The sequence below is a fragment of the Gossypium raimondii genome, chromosome 1 (genome assembly GCF_025698545.1).
Source record: "Gossypium raimondii isolate GPD5lz chromosome 1, ASM2569854v1, whole genome shotgun sequence".
NCBI lineage: Eukaryota > Viridiplantae > Streptophyta > Magnoliopsida > Malvales > Malvaceae > Gossypium > Gossypium raimondii.
Genome location: NC_068565.1, coordinates 42,990,428 through 43,004,623, shown reverse-complemented (window position 1 = coordinate 43,004,623; position 14,196 = coordinate 42,990,428). Strand labels below are relative to the sequence as shown.

The following is a 14,196-nucleotide window of genomic DNA, read 5'->3' as shown; positions in this document are numbered from 1 at the left end:
ATAGCTTTACTTTAGGTAAAATATATTTACTTTAATAATAAAATAAAAGGTTTTTATGAGTAAAAATCATAGATTAAGAGCTTATTTAACTACAAAAATAGGTTGAGGGCTTGTTTATTAAATAAAAAAGTGAGTTGAAGGAGAATAAAAAGAAAATAATAAATAAAGAGGGCTTAGAATGCAATTAGCCACGTTTCAACTTTAGTGCCGCCACACCCACAGCGGCACCAATTCACTTTCAAAATTTAAAATGATAAATTTTCATATTAGGTCCTTGAAATTTTAAATTATTACATTTTAGTCCTAGGCCGCCTCTGGCAAGGCACTTTTGGCATCCAATTTTCTACTGTTCTGTTTTTTTTTTTTGTATTATTTTGGTAAATAATAAAAAGTTTATAATATTTTGGTTTTTTTTATAATATTTTAGTAAAAATCCCAGAAATTTTGCTGCTTCAAAATTTCCCGAGTGTTTTTGTGTTTTCTCTAGAGGTGCTCATGGGCCTGGCCGGAAAGTTGGTGGGCTGAAAAAAATTTCAGCCGAGTCCTAGGCAGGCCCCTACCCTAAAAAATATAGGCCTAGAATTTTGCCCAGCCCGGCCCGAAAAATTCATAAGCCTGCCCGCCCCGCCGCTTGTTAAATAAATATCAAAATTTATTTTAAAAATTAAAACAAAATAAAAATTTTATTTTAAAATATTTTAAAATTAAAAAATTTAAAAGTATTTTAAAATATTTTAAAATATTTTAAAATTAAAAAATTTAAAAAAGAATTTTAAAAGTATTTTAAAATTTAAAAAATAAAAAATTATTATATTCGGGCCGGGCCGGGCCGGGCCCGGGCCAAAAAGTGGTGCCCGAGGCCCGGCCCATTTTTTAATCGGGCCTCATTTTTTTGCCCAAACTCATATTTCGAGCCTATATTTTTACCCAAACCCTCCCATATTGCGGGCGGGTAGTCGGGCCGAGCCGGGCCACCCGGCCCATGAGCACCTCTAGTTTTCTCAGCAACTGTTCTTCAAATTCTTCAAGTGCCCAACCTTTTTTTGAGCCTTTCTTCTCTCTTCTTCTCATTCTTGTCCCTAATTCTTGTTAAAATTCATGTTTTCAAGATAAGACTTCAACTTTTCTACGTTTGTTTCCCTCTTCTATTTCGTATTTTCCCGTTAATCATGACTGAAAACAATCGTGGAAGGGAGGCCAAAACTTTGAAAGCAACAGGGAAAAGGTAGAGAAAGTCACCAAGAGAGGTGAATGAATTAGTGGTACGGGGTCCTTCCAGTGTTCCACTACTGAAAAAGAGGCCAAAAGGTTGCTCCGCTGTAGGTGGTTGTTGCAGAAGCGCCATCGTTATGATTTTAGCCTTTTTCTGAGCTTTTTCCTCTCTATTCTTCTTGTTCTTGTCCCTAATTCTTATTTATGCTTGTTTTTGTGCTTTGGGCTTAATATTTTCAAGATAAGACTTTGCCTTTTCTACGTTTGTTTCCCTCTTCTATTTCGTATTTTCTTGTTAATCATGACCGAAAACAACCGTGGAAGGGAGGCCAAAACTTCAGAGATAATAGGGAAAAGGTAGAGAAAGTCACCAATGGAGGTGAAGGAATTAGTGGTAGGGGTCCTTCCAGTGCTCCACTACTAAAATATAGGCCAGAAGGTTGCTCCGTTGTAGGTGGTTGTGGAAAAAGCATCATCGTTATGATTTTAACCTCTCGAAGGGGTCCTATTTCTTTAGTGAAATCTATGGGCCTAAGTATAGCGGAGGGAGGCCAGGGTTTTACCTATCACTTTATGTGCTAGAAGTTGGGTTTCACTTGCCTCCCACTCGTTCATCATTGAAGTTCTCTTGCTATAAAGTTTCTTCTGGGCAGTTAGTTGGGGCTTCTTGGTGGATCATCATTGGGTTCATCATTCTTTGCCGCAAGTGGGGAATGTGGTCCATGCTAAGGGTATTCCAAAACATGTTCCATTTGGTGGGGTGAACAGCTGCTAACGAGCCGAGGTTGATGTATTTCTCCTGACGCCAAGGCATACCCCAGATAGAGGAAATTTTGTACGGGGGGATCAATAATATGAGTTTAAACCGTCACAAATACATTCTGATGGAACTCGAGTTCGACAATGAGTCCGAATTACCCATCAAATGGAGCCTACCTCTTACGAACTCGTGCAACTACAAGTCCCCGTTGAAGGGTTACGAAAGGGTTTCGAGGAGCAATTCATAATGATAAATAAAAAGGATATCCTCGTTGTCCCCTAAAACATCACCCTCCAAAAGGTCTTCAAGTATTGTATGTTCGACAATGACGAGAATGGGTACTAGAATGCGATTTCGGACGGGGCTTCATGAACGACGAGTCATGAAAATCTCATGACCAATCATGACCCTTTAACGCAGAGGAAATGATGGCTCTAATTCTCCGCGGACTAATGGAGGAACTGTGAGATTATATTGTAACATTTGCAAAGTGTTCAAAACATAAGTCGATGATCCCAGAGGTTATGCACCATTCCTTACCCGTCATCCCTCCGAATGATAGGGAACCATATGTCGTTGTGGGGGCAACACAACTGTTGCCATTGGAAGATCCAGTCAATCTACTGCTTCTCGTAGCCGAGCCCAGGCTCCAGATGAGGAAACATCTTCCATGGCTCATGTCGCGACTGATATTTCTTCAGATGAAAGGGATGGGGAGGAAGAAGCCCCCTATAAAAATGTCCTTCTGCTAAGCGTCGTTATGGATATGGAGGCTATCCACGCCTACTTTCAATGATAGAAGGAGTGGTTAAAGATAGAGGGTTGGATGAGGGGCACTATGATCGAGCCCCTAAATCTTCGTTTTATCCTTCCTTTTATCCTTTATAAATCTTTTTAGTGTTAGCATTGTTTGATTTTTTCTGAATATGATTATGTTATTCCTTTGCGCAACTACTTCAACCCCTACAAGGGGACAAATGGATTCTAGTCTCTTCGATGTTTATGCTAGTGCCACAGGCACCACTAGCAGGAAAAGATTGAGGAAACAGTCCAACAAACCATCCAAAAATATTGCAGTACTGAAGGGCGAGGCCAACCAAAGCCTCAAGAATTATGCATCTGGGAGCATACTACTCCTTTACCAAGTGCTGTTGAAGTTTCCATAGTGACGAGTGAAGGGCAGCCCAAAGCCTCACTGTTTTGCCCCAACATCCATTCTGAATGATCAATCTCACACCATATCACAAACCCGGAAGTTGCTCAACCCAAGTGAATCGTCAAATGCCTACTACTATTCCTTAGGTATGACACTTGTGCTTTTTTATTGACTTAGACTTTCACCCCAACTTCGACATGTGGCAACACAAGAAGCAACTTAAAAAGCACTCGTGAACAACCTTCCATCTTAAATCATTTTACTGGTCATGAACCAGTTACCTGAATACCTCACACCACTTGCTTTTGCCCTCTAATAGACCACCCGCTTTCAACCACCGGGCTCCTGACCACCAACCATGAATTGTCCATAAAAACCACTGAACATAACCTCATACCATCTCATCAAAGGAATGTCAAACAAAGATCACAGAGTACTATGATTGACGACACCATCTATATTGTCGATAACATGACACTATTAAATAAGGGAAAAATGCCGTATATATACCCCCAACACAAAATTTGTGAAGGATCTCTCTCCTCTTGTAACTTAAACCGCTTAGTTAACCTTCTCCCCTACGACCCTTCACAAGTGAACGACGTCATCACCACCACCTCCTTGTTGAAACACTAACATCAGCAAATTATATAATATTCAAATGATTAAATAATTAAGAACTTTTAAATTTATAAAAAAAATTCTTTAAAAAACTACGAAAAATTTTTCCAAAAAATTGCAGCAAATTACAAAAAGTTGCTATAAAAGAATTTTACGAAATATCTGAAATAAACTTCCAAATTTTTTAATAATTATTTGAATATTAGATTTCTTTCCCCGAATAAAATGTGAATGTTTAACACCATATTTGACTTTTTTCACTTCAAAATAATACAAAGATCAAATCACCCAATCTATTTAAAAGGAATTGAATCTCCATATAAAAGTTAGTGTTAAACCTTTAAAAACAAGTACCTTCTAGACATTTATTTCTTTCGATATCCTCCCCCCACCCCCCATGCCAACATAAAAATAAAAATAAAATTTCATCATTTATTTACTTCAACAATTTACGCCCATGTAACGATATATATGTAAATATATTATATCTTGCCTGCCAATAAATTGTCAAACCAAAAGAAAAAAGAAAACATACACATAAACTTCCTATTTATATACAAAAGTTTAAGCAGCTGCCTGCCTGAATCAATTCTCCACAAAATCCGCCTTCCATTTTCATTTCTGCTTCTTCTTATAAGTCATCTGATAAAAAAACATTCATTACGTACCCATCTGGAAAACATATATATATAAAAAAAAAAATTTAAAGTAATTCAATTACCCAGAATTTGGAGGGCCTATGGACGCAAATTTTGGATGATCCACCATTAAAGTAGAAACGGAGCTTTGCCAATGCCACTAATTGTATGGAAACATCAGTGAAGAGAGAAACCATTATTTGAGCAAAATTAATACGCCACTTGGAAATATCAAAAATGATCGCAGCAGGTGAGATAAGTTGACCCCACATTGTGTTGTTCAGAACTATACTACACAATTGTATGTTTTGGTTGCGAACACTCACTCATGATAAATCAAAAGATCCTTGCCCTTCGTTGATTGCATATAGCAATTTCTTATACATAATTTCCTGTTCACACACCACCACTTGGAAATAAGATCATATAAAAATGTTACCAGGGATAATCATACAAAAATCAATCTGCACTGATTAATAATACCTTGGAAGAATATGGAGGAAGCTTCAAGTAATTAGCACAAGTCATGACACTGGGCAAGTCATCATCTGCTGATTCTGAGGGTCCACTTCCATTGGAAGTAGCAGCAATTGCAGACGACGAATGCTGCAATCAGATTTCAGACAAACCGTCAATACATGCCAGACAAGAACTCAGCTTTATATACAGCTGAATGAAAAATTTACTGTTAAGCTAATAATAATACTGATGATGATCTATGTTACCCTAAACTCGGAGGAGGTACCAATGTGTCTAAAGGTGTGACTCAGTTTTTGAAGTTCTTTTATATATATAGTATAATACTATCCATATTCCGATGCGTCAAGCACAGGTGTCCATGGGTACTATAGCCAAAATGAAAATTCCAGATAACATAGTATTCATAGTACATAACTCTCTTAAGGTGCAAACTTAAAAATATTGAATCCAGTTTCACGTAAAGAGACTACTTAAAAACTAACATAAATAAATACATATGTAAATCTCATTTCAATCAGACTTTCATCTTAAAAAAATTCAATGATGAGCAGATAGAACAATTAACAACGTAAAAGAAAAGAAACATTGATATCAACTTTCTCAATCCAGCTCCCATTACCTTTCTAACGATTGTAAGCTTTGGATTCAGCACTGCCAGACCACCAGGTGGAAGTCTAGGCGCACCAGTAACAAATTGGCAGAAGGCCCGCTGTTGCTCTGGTGTAAATTCTCCCATAATTTCAAGTAACTGCAAAATTACAAAACCAAACATCATTATGGAAAGAACAAAGATCCCAATTATTTGAATAATAGGGTTATGAAACAAACATACATTAACAATTGCAGGGCTCTTTGCAGTATATCCATGATCGAATTTTATATGATCAGCAAGTGTCTCGGCCTGCATTATTTTAAGTTATATATAAAGATCCAAGTAAAAAAAATAGTTCTAATCAAAGAAGTTAGCAATATTATCTCAGTAGGTGTCAAATTACCTCCCACAACTCTCTGCGACCACATAGCAAATAGTCCAACTCTTGGGGTGTAAATATTTGTAATGATGCAACATCAAAAACCTGCTTGTTATAATAATGGATATATTAACATTTGGATGAATCTCAAAAACAGCTCCTTACATGCGAATAATTAACAAGGAAACCCAGGTTGAACATGATTTATGACTAGTCAATAAAACTCAGACCAAAGAAAGCAACTGGACCTGATTAAATCCAGCTCGAAATGCCTCCATTTGCCGAATAATTCCAGCCTTGACAGTTGCATCAACGACAAAGGATATGTATTCCTCTAAGTTATTGATATCCACCTGATGCATTTAATAGGATGTTAGCAGTTAGAATAGTCTACTGACAACAAAATAAAATAGACGGAATAGAATGAAAAGTTGAATATATACAGTGCCATCCCCTGGTTTCAGTATGTATTCTGGATAGCCTGGAAGCGTAAAATCCAAACAGAGATCTTCTATCGGGGTACCACGGAAGCGCAATTCATCAACAGCAGCACTACTTTCACCACCAGTCGATTCCAAATATTGCTTTCGACAAACAAGGAAATGCAGTTCTTGCAAAATTTTCCCAAACTCACCATCAAAAGACAGAATATCATACAAATCAAGCTCCTGCAATGTTTTATAAAATGCATCTTCAGCCCAAAAGTTAACAGATAGTCGTCGCAATAGTAGAAATGTAATAGGTATACAAATAAGCAATCGAAGCTAAAAGACTATTCAAATAGTTCTGCAAGTCAAAAAACTGCAAACAGCTTACTTGACCAAGCACAAGTTTGTAAAATGGTGTTGATAGTGGCAGGTCTAAAAGTCGCCCATCTTGAAGAGCTTTCGCCATCACACGTCCAAGTAGCCGGAAATATTCGATGACTTTAAAAAACTGGCTGCCTTCAGAAGCATCAGCATTTGGTGGCCAAGGTCGAGGGAACAACCCCAAAGGAGCTTGGACTATATCTCCCCCAACACTACCAGCAGTTTTCTCATTTTTCTCTTCATCTCCATCAATTTCCATTATTGACTTATCCCATGTAGAATTAGACCTCCACATTCCAAGTCCAACCTTTTGCAAATCATGACTTAATAGTGTATAGAACTCCAACGTTGGACCCAATCCAGTGCCAACTTCTCCAAAATATTCAACTTCAAGCACAGCTTTTTGGCTAGAATACATTTCCATTACCTTCGCAGCAGAATCCAAAATGCGGTTCCGGGAGACACGAACTTTTTGACGCTGTAATCTCCCAACCCTCACCTCCCTCTCATTAGTTGATCCATGGCCATCAGCACCCTGCTGCTGCTGCAGACGATATAACGCACGAGACAACCCAAAGGCAGTTGAATAGAAGTACTGCCTTCGTGTCTCGAAAGGAAATAAAAAGGGGCATGCCTTTGTCAACTGGTAACACCAGGAAGGGAGACTTCCACTGCAGAGAGCAAGGGCATCCTGTATTTGCCGAGCCAGTTTTGGAGTGAGTTTACCATTAATAAATTCCTCATAAGGAACTCTAGAACCAGGGGTACTCAACTCATCCAGATTTAAAATTTTTCCTTCAGCAAAACCGTCAGAAACTATCTGAGCTCTCAAACGAGTTGCCAGCTGATTCAACCCCTCTAATACATACAACAGTGTCAAGATAGTGTAAGTAGGATTAGATCTTTCTAGATCACAAGGAAGTTCCCCTTGCAAGATGCTATCTAATAGTGACATTCTATGAGTTTGGGAATCAGAGTTGGAACTGGGAGAACACGATTTAGTGGATTTAGATGCTGGGGCAGAACCTGAACCCCCTACTGATGTTCGGTCAGCTTGGGTGTCTGCCCTCTGATAAGTTATTGTGTAGATACCACTCCACATTCCTCTTCCGTCAGTAGATGTGAAATCACTACCACCATATCTCTCATCATCGTCCTCATCCAACACAAGCTGTCTTTGAATGGCCTGATAGATGGTCAACTGCCGGTTGAGCTGCTTACTACCAACAGTAAAAATCAACTTTGGAGGCTCATTAGAATTGCCAAACTGAGGACGTGCTTGCCGATCTCTACCTCCTCTAATACCTCTACCATTGGCAGATCCAAACCCAGCCATGGCAGCAGCAGCAAACGACATTGCACCCCTTGAGCCATAACTACTCCTAAAATCAGCAGAGTCTGAACCACTAACAGCAGCAGCTCTGCTGCTTGATCCAGAAGCAGCATTAGTTTGGTTATCACTTGCTGCTGGCATGGTTGTGCCATCTTCAGCTGAATCTCCCAATTTAACATCGTGTACTTTATCTGGCATGCAAACAGGAAGAGAATCATCTCTGAGCACCTGTAAAGAAAACAATGGTTCTATCAAGCAATAGTAAAGATCAAATGAAGTTTATAAATTATGATAAACATGAAAGTGCTGCCCATTTCTACAGGCACAATATAACTTACGTCTTCATGATCATCATCTTCATCATCAGAAATATCATCATCTTCAATCACCAAAGCATCATCAATCTCCACAGGAGACAAATCCAATTCTTCATCCTACCAAAAAGGGGCAGATCATCTTCAAACAGGAAATAGCGGGGAAAAAAGAATGCTCATTTACATGCAAACAAGAGAAAAGTACAAAATAAAAATAAGGTTGTTAACAAATGATTATGAATTTAAACTAACTTCAGCATGGAAGACTTTACGATACAATAACTCAAAACACACCAGACTTCATATCTAATAATCAAAACACATACCTCAGACGTAGAGTCACCATTTTCAGGTCTCATTGGAGTATCTTTATCCAGAACAGCTCTTCTACGAGCAGCATTTCTTGTTTGAGGCCCTCTTGACTCCTCTTGAGCAGGCTTCAAAACAGCCTTACCTTTTCCCTTTGACGAACTTGTGCTTTTCTCCTGTGATGATTCCTTTCTGGCAACATCTCCAATATTAACAGATGATCTGGACCTTGAAGAATGACGACGAGCGGTTGAAGCAGGAGTTGAGGTAGATGGAGAAGAAGCAACAGCCCCACTGGGCGTGTTCCCAGAGTCAGAATTTCCTACAGACACACAGGGTTTTTGAGCATTGTCACTACGTTGAACTCGTGGCCAAAGAAATTCTTCAACAGCTGCTAGACTTGCTAATGGATCAATCATCACAATATTTGAAGAATAGTCACGAAGAGACTTCTCTCCTTGGGCTCGACAAAGCCGCAACTTAAAAGGCTGAGACAATGCACTTAATCCAGAAGAGAGGCGTGCACTCCCACCAGAAGACCTAGATGAATGGCTAAGAACTACAGGGAAACGCTCTACAGATGATAAAGCATTTTGAAGCTTCTGAACCAGGACAGTCATAGGAGCAATACTTCCTTCATCAACACTTGAAGGAAGTGCCACACTTATAAATGATTTTAATCGTTTAAGGGCTTGGTGACGAAGCTTGGGCAGGTTTACATCAGAAACTCTCTCCTGCGAGAAGTACCCACAAGAAAAATAGCTTAACAAGGCCGCAACAACACCACTACCAATAAACTCAAATGTGGATACACCATCCCCCTTGCTTAGTTCTGCTAGCATCTCAGAAATCACATCAATCAAGTACTCTTCTTTGCTAGAAGAAAAATCAACCAACCGAGACCCTGAAGCTTTAGATTTTCCTTTTGCCTTAGTCTTTTGATCATCAACACCAGCATTTAATTTCATGCAGAGACTTTTTAAGTGTATAAGATCATCTGTTACTCCAACTTCAACAGCCCCAGGATCAGAGGGGAAATACTTATCTTTAAATGCTTTAGCACATGCACTTACTGCAGCACGAATATTGGAATTGGCTGTAGGAATTTCAATGGTATTAGAAGGTGAGCCAATATTTAAAGAGGCCTGATTTTTGGACTCCTCCACAGAACCTCCTTCAGGATTAGAGTTTCCACTGCGTCGTCTGTAACGCCTGGAACGTGATGACGTTCCAGATACAGAATCATTATCCTTCTCAAGAGGAGATGCTTGGGCAGCAGTGGCATTTTGGTTACCAATTAATACAAGCTGATCTACAGCATGAACAACACCCTCTCTGACAAACATTTTGGAGAAGGTTCCAGGAAGCTTTTCCATGAGGATCTCAGCAATTTGGAGGGAAGGAACCAAGACATGTGGATCTTTCCATGCTAAAACACCAGCCAAGAAGCTACAAAATCAAACAAACAGTAAGTTCCCATAACCAAACATTGCAAGAATATGTAAATTGCTATCTTTTACTTAAGGTGGACACCTTGATATGTTTGTCACACTCAATAAATTCTGAATCATCTCTGCACTGCTGAAGTACATTAGTTTTCCAATAACCGAGAGACATTTATGGCGAACTGGGCCATTGACGCTGGAACCATAGATCTGATAGATAAAATGATAGGACCATAAATACCAACCAAGAGAAAATCACGGTAAAGACAAGAGAATATATGTACCAACAAATCAACAGATAATCAAGGAACTGCCCTCCACAATGAAAACTTACCTGTATGAGAACAGGAAGCAGATCAACTCCAAACTGCTGAAGAAGTTCAGGTTGATCATTCAACAATTTCTCTCGGGCTGAAACTTTGGGAGCATTTTCATCAGAATTTTCTTGCTTGTCAGAGCTGCTAGCAGGAGACTTCATCAAAATAGATCCTTTGACAAACATATTAGAGCTGGCAGGGAGGGAAATTGTTCCTTGTGGCAACGGAGGAAGAAGTTCATTTGCCAGATTGACAATTTCAAAAATCTACACAAGAAGATAAAAATTACAGGACCACCAAGCAGATAGGGGTAATATGCATAAGCTATTGCTAATTTACTATGTCCATGTAAATAATATAAAGTGCAAGAAATAAACAATATATTCAAAACAAGTAACCTATACAAACAAAATGAATGAAATAAAGCACGGATATCTATATGAACATACTCTAAAACTGTGACTTGATACCATACGTCTTAATGGTTATAACAATTTCCCCAGCACTGCTGGTATTAATTTAACATAGGAAAATTATACACATCATATGTACATAGGTATATACAAACAACAGCAAATAACAGCTACCAGCAATTCAGCTTGAATTAAAAACAGTCCAAACGAGTAACCTTAAACCACAATAAAAAAAACCACTTACATGCAAGGTTTACATGAACAGATTCAAAAACTAAGAGTTGGAATTTTGTGTCTAAGGATTATACCGTTCCTCTACCACTGCTTATTTTAATATGGCGATTCGCATGTTACACACATCACATATTCACAGGTATTGGTAAATAACTTGCAATGACAACTAAAACGTTTTCAGCTTTAATTATAACTGTTACCTGCTCTGCTGGTCTGCTTAATGCCGGCGGAACCGATGAGTTGGCAGAAATGCCAGAACCTGATAGTATATCTTTAAGTATGCCACTTATCCCAAGCAGAAGTAAAGTTTTAGCTCCTAAAGGAGACCCACTTGCACATGTTGAAAGCAGTCGAATTAAGCCCTGAATTCAAAAACTCAATTGTCAAGATGTTGCACATTAAAATGCATTGGCATATAGATAAGTAAAAGAGCAACATGGATTCACCGTATATGTCGGTGTGCTTAATGATGCCTGCCCACCTCCAGAGTTACTTGTAGAAATGAGAGATGCAGCTTGAGTAACCAGTCCATGATTGCATAGCTCATCTAATTTATCCGGGGATGATGCAAAGGCATCGGCAATGCGAGTCAAACAAACAGAAGCATGCTCCAGCACCTATAAACATAACAAAGCATAGGAAATCAAGAAGAAACACAATTTACAACAAAAGAATAGTCAAAAATGTATGTTACAGTTACCTTTGAATCATGATACTGCAACAGATTTGTTAATAGAGGTACAGCTTCCATGACATAATCGGATGCATCTGAAGGGAGTTTCTTGCACATATTTGCAGCAGTAGATAGTGCCACTCGCTAGAACATGGGATTAAACAGAAGAAACACCTTCATACGATTCTAAATTGCGAGAAATCTTCTTATAAATTATTAACAGTCAAAAATTTTCCCATATTAAGTACCTGAACCCCAGTGGAGAAGAAATCCAAGTAGGAAAGAACTGCCATGAGAGCACCAGCTCGCAAACAGGCAGTTGGGTGTTCCTGAGATATCTTCTTCAAAGCTTGGAGAGACTGTTTCCAGCATTTCAAACAGAAAGATAAGAATGCCGACTAGATCAAATCTACAATCTTCAACTTTCTAATTCAAGTCTACAGCTATGAACAATGCAGTAAATTCTTCATTATTAGAAAACCAGAAAACTGAATTTTTTTTGAATGGTTACTTAGAAACAAGCAAATAGGACACAGCTTTCAGATAAATGCTCAAACATCTCAAATTTATCTCCATCTATGGCAACTGGACCCAATTTCTAGTAGAATGAGATTGTCACACTCTAGTTTACAATGAAATACAAGAACTAGCGAGCGATACTCTAATAATAAATTATTTTGAAAGTAACCAAATAAAAACCAACCTGTTCAGCCAAGTCCATATACTCTATAGTGAGCAACCTGGCACAAAAACACGAAACAGCACCATAATGCACCACAGCAGCACATGAAGAAGGCAAAACATCACACAAATGGGTCAGCGCCCTTGCTGCAAGAAGCATAATATCAGGATTACTCTCATGATTAAGCAATCCAACGAGCACGGGAACAAATGAATCCACAGAAAACGTGCTCAAGGACTCCTCAGTCCCAATTGAAAGCATCTCGCAGAGCTGCGTCAACGCCTCCACTTGCTTCCCTTCCTCTCCATCAGCACGCAACCCAGACAGAATCTTCTTCAACCTCCCGCTCTGATGGGAAGAAGATGCAGAACCCATAGCCGATGACGGCAGCAAATCATCAAGCCCGGCACCAAGCTTCCTCAACAAGCCTTGTAACGCGCTGCTTGCTGACGTCAGATTCTGGTGCAAAATCCCTACACCGCCTTCGCTATCATTATCATCGTCATCGCCTCCAGAGGTATCCATAATTAACCCTAAATTTCTCTCAGGGTTGTTAGAATTGTTGTCTCTATTATCCCTATCCCTATCTCTATCCCTATCTCTATCTCTATCTCTATCGCGAGCACTTGGATCACGTTCCTTTTCTTTGCCCCTATCGGAGGCGAGATTTGGACTGTCACTTGTCGTGGTCTGATTAGCTTTGCTGGGACGGCGATCGCGGCGGGAACCAGAGGAAGATTCGGTGGTGGTGGAGTCCATTAAAGCAGCGGCAGCGCGGGAAGTGCGAGAGCGAGGCGTTGTGGTAGTTGCAGCGGCTGGGGATGAGGAAGAAGAGAGACGAGCGCGTTTGTGAGAACGAGTGGTAGGACCAGAGGGGGAAGATGAAGGGGCAGCTGAGGAGGCCTCCGCCCGCTTCCGGCTGCGAGTTTCCATACAAAGGGGACCACCGCCCCTGGTAATCAGACAGCCACCGCGACAAAGATCAGACGATTCCTGATCCAATTGTTCGTTGCATCTCAACGACACCTGATCGAAAACCCTAGAAATAAAATTAGAAGTAATTCACAATTAAAATAAAAGTGAAAAGCTATAATCAACAATCAGGGAAATGAGGCCTTAATCTTAGTTTGGATGATAAATTGGGGGTGAATTTGTGAGGTAGTGGGGTGGAGGTTAAAGGCAAAGAAACCTGAAACCCTCAAGTGAAGAAGGAATAAAGAGGAGGCTTTTTAGTTTTTTTTTTTTTATTTATACATATTATAATATGCATTTGCAATGACTTTTCGTAAAGAAATATTAGGATTAAAATAAGGGTAAACAACACAAAAGTCACTAAATTATTAGTAAATTTATATTTTGAGTACTTAAATTTAAAAAGTAATAAAATAGTTATTAAACTATTTGAAGTTTTCATTTAAGTCAACGGATTGTTAAAATCGCTATTGTATAGCATTTTCTGGTTGCATCGTCTATGTCAATCGAAAGCTCTTTTTCCCCTTCTCTTCTACAATTTAGTTTTTTTTTCATGAAATAGCTTTGAATATTACAAATTTGTGATCCAGAATCCAAATAGTTTTTTTTCTAATTTCTGACATTGACCGTCAGATCGATTTGGATTTAAGGTATATTATTATACTCGTCAATGGGTACTGATTTACCATACCAAATAATCGCTCAAAGCTTAATGTTAAACTTTAAAAAAAATAAAAATGCAATTTAAATGAAAATTTTTAAATAGTTTAATGACTTAAATGAAAATTTTTAAATAATTCAGTGACTATTTTGTATTTTTTGAAGTTAAATGATCAAAATGTAAACTTATTAATAGT

The 14,196-nt window shown here is 38.8% G+C and overlaps 1 protein-coding gene across 2 annotated transcripts; it reads right to left on the bottom strand.

Annotated features, from left to right (window-relative positions):
* Positions 1–4,161: 4,161 nt before the first annotated feature.
* Positions 4,162–13,601, bottom strand: LOC105785909 (E3 ubiquitin-protein ligase UPL3). Of its 2 annotated transcripts, XM_012612103.2 has the most exons (19): positions 12,389–13,601; positions 11,934–12,044; positions 11,713–11,829; positions 11,459–11,629; positions 11,213–11,374; positions 10,383–10,631; positions 10,137–10,258; positions 8,621–10,052; positions 8,319–8,414; positions 6,655–8,208; positions 6,282–6,506; positions 6,087–6,191; positions 5,863–5,943; positions 5,700–5,768; positions 5,487–5,615; positions 4,871–4,993; positions 4,714–4,779; positions 4,471–4,547; positions 4,162–4,391 (listed from the first exon to the last, which is right to left on the bottom strand). In XM_012612103.2, the coding sequence occupies exons 1-17, from the start codon at positions 13,298–13,300 to the stop codon at positions 4,714–4,716; spliced, it is 5,724 nt and encodes a 1,907-aa protein (XP_012467557.1). In that variant the 5' UTR covers positions 13,301–13,601; the 3' UTR covers positions 4,162–4,391; positions 4,471–4,547. The 2 variants fall into 2 exon arrangements, with proteins under 2 accessions (XP_012467557.1, XP_012467556.1); XM_012612102.2 differs by having other exon boundaries at positions 4,471–4,779.
* Positions 13,602–14,196: the final 595 nt, after the last annotated feature.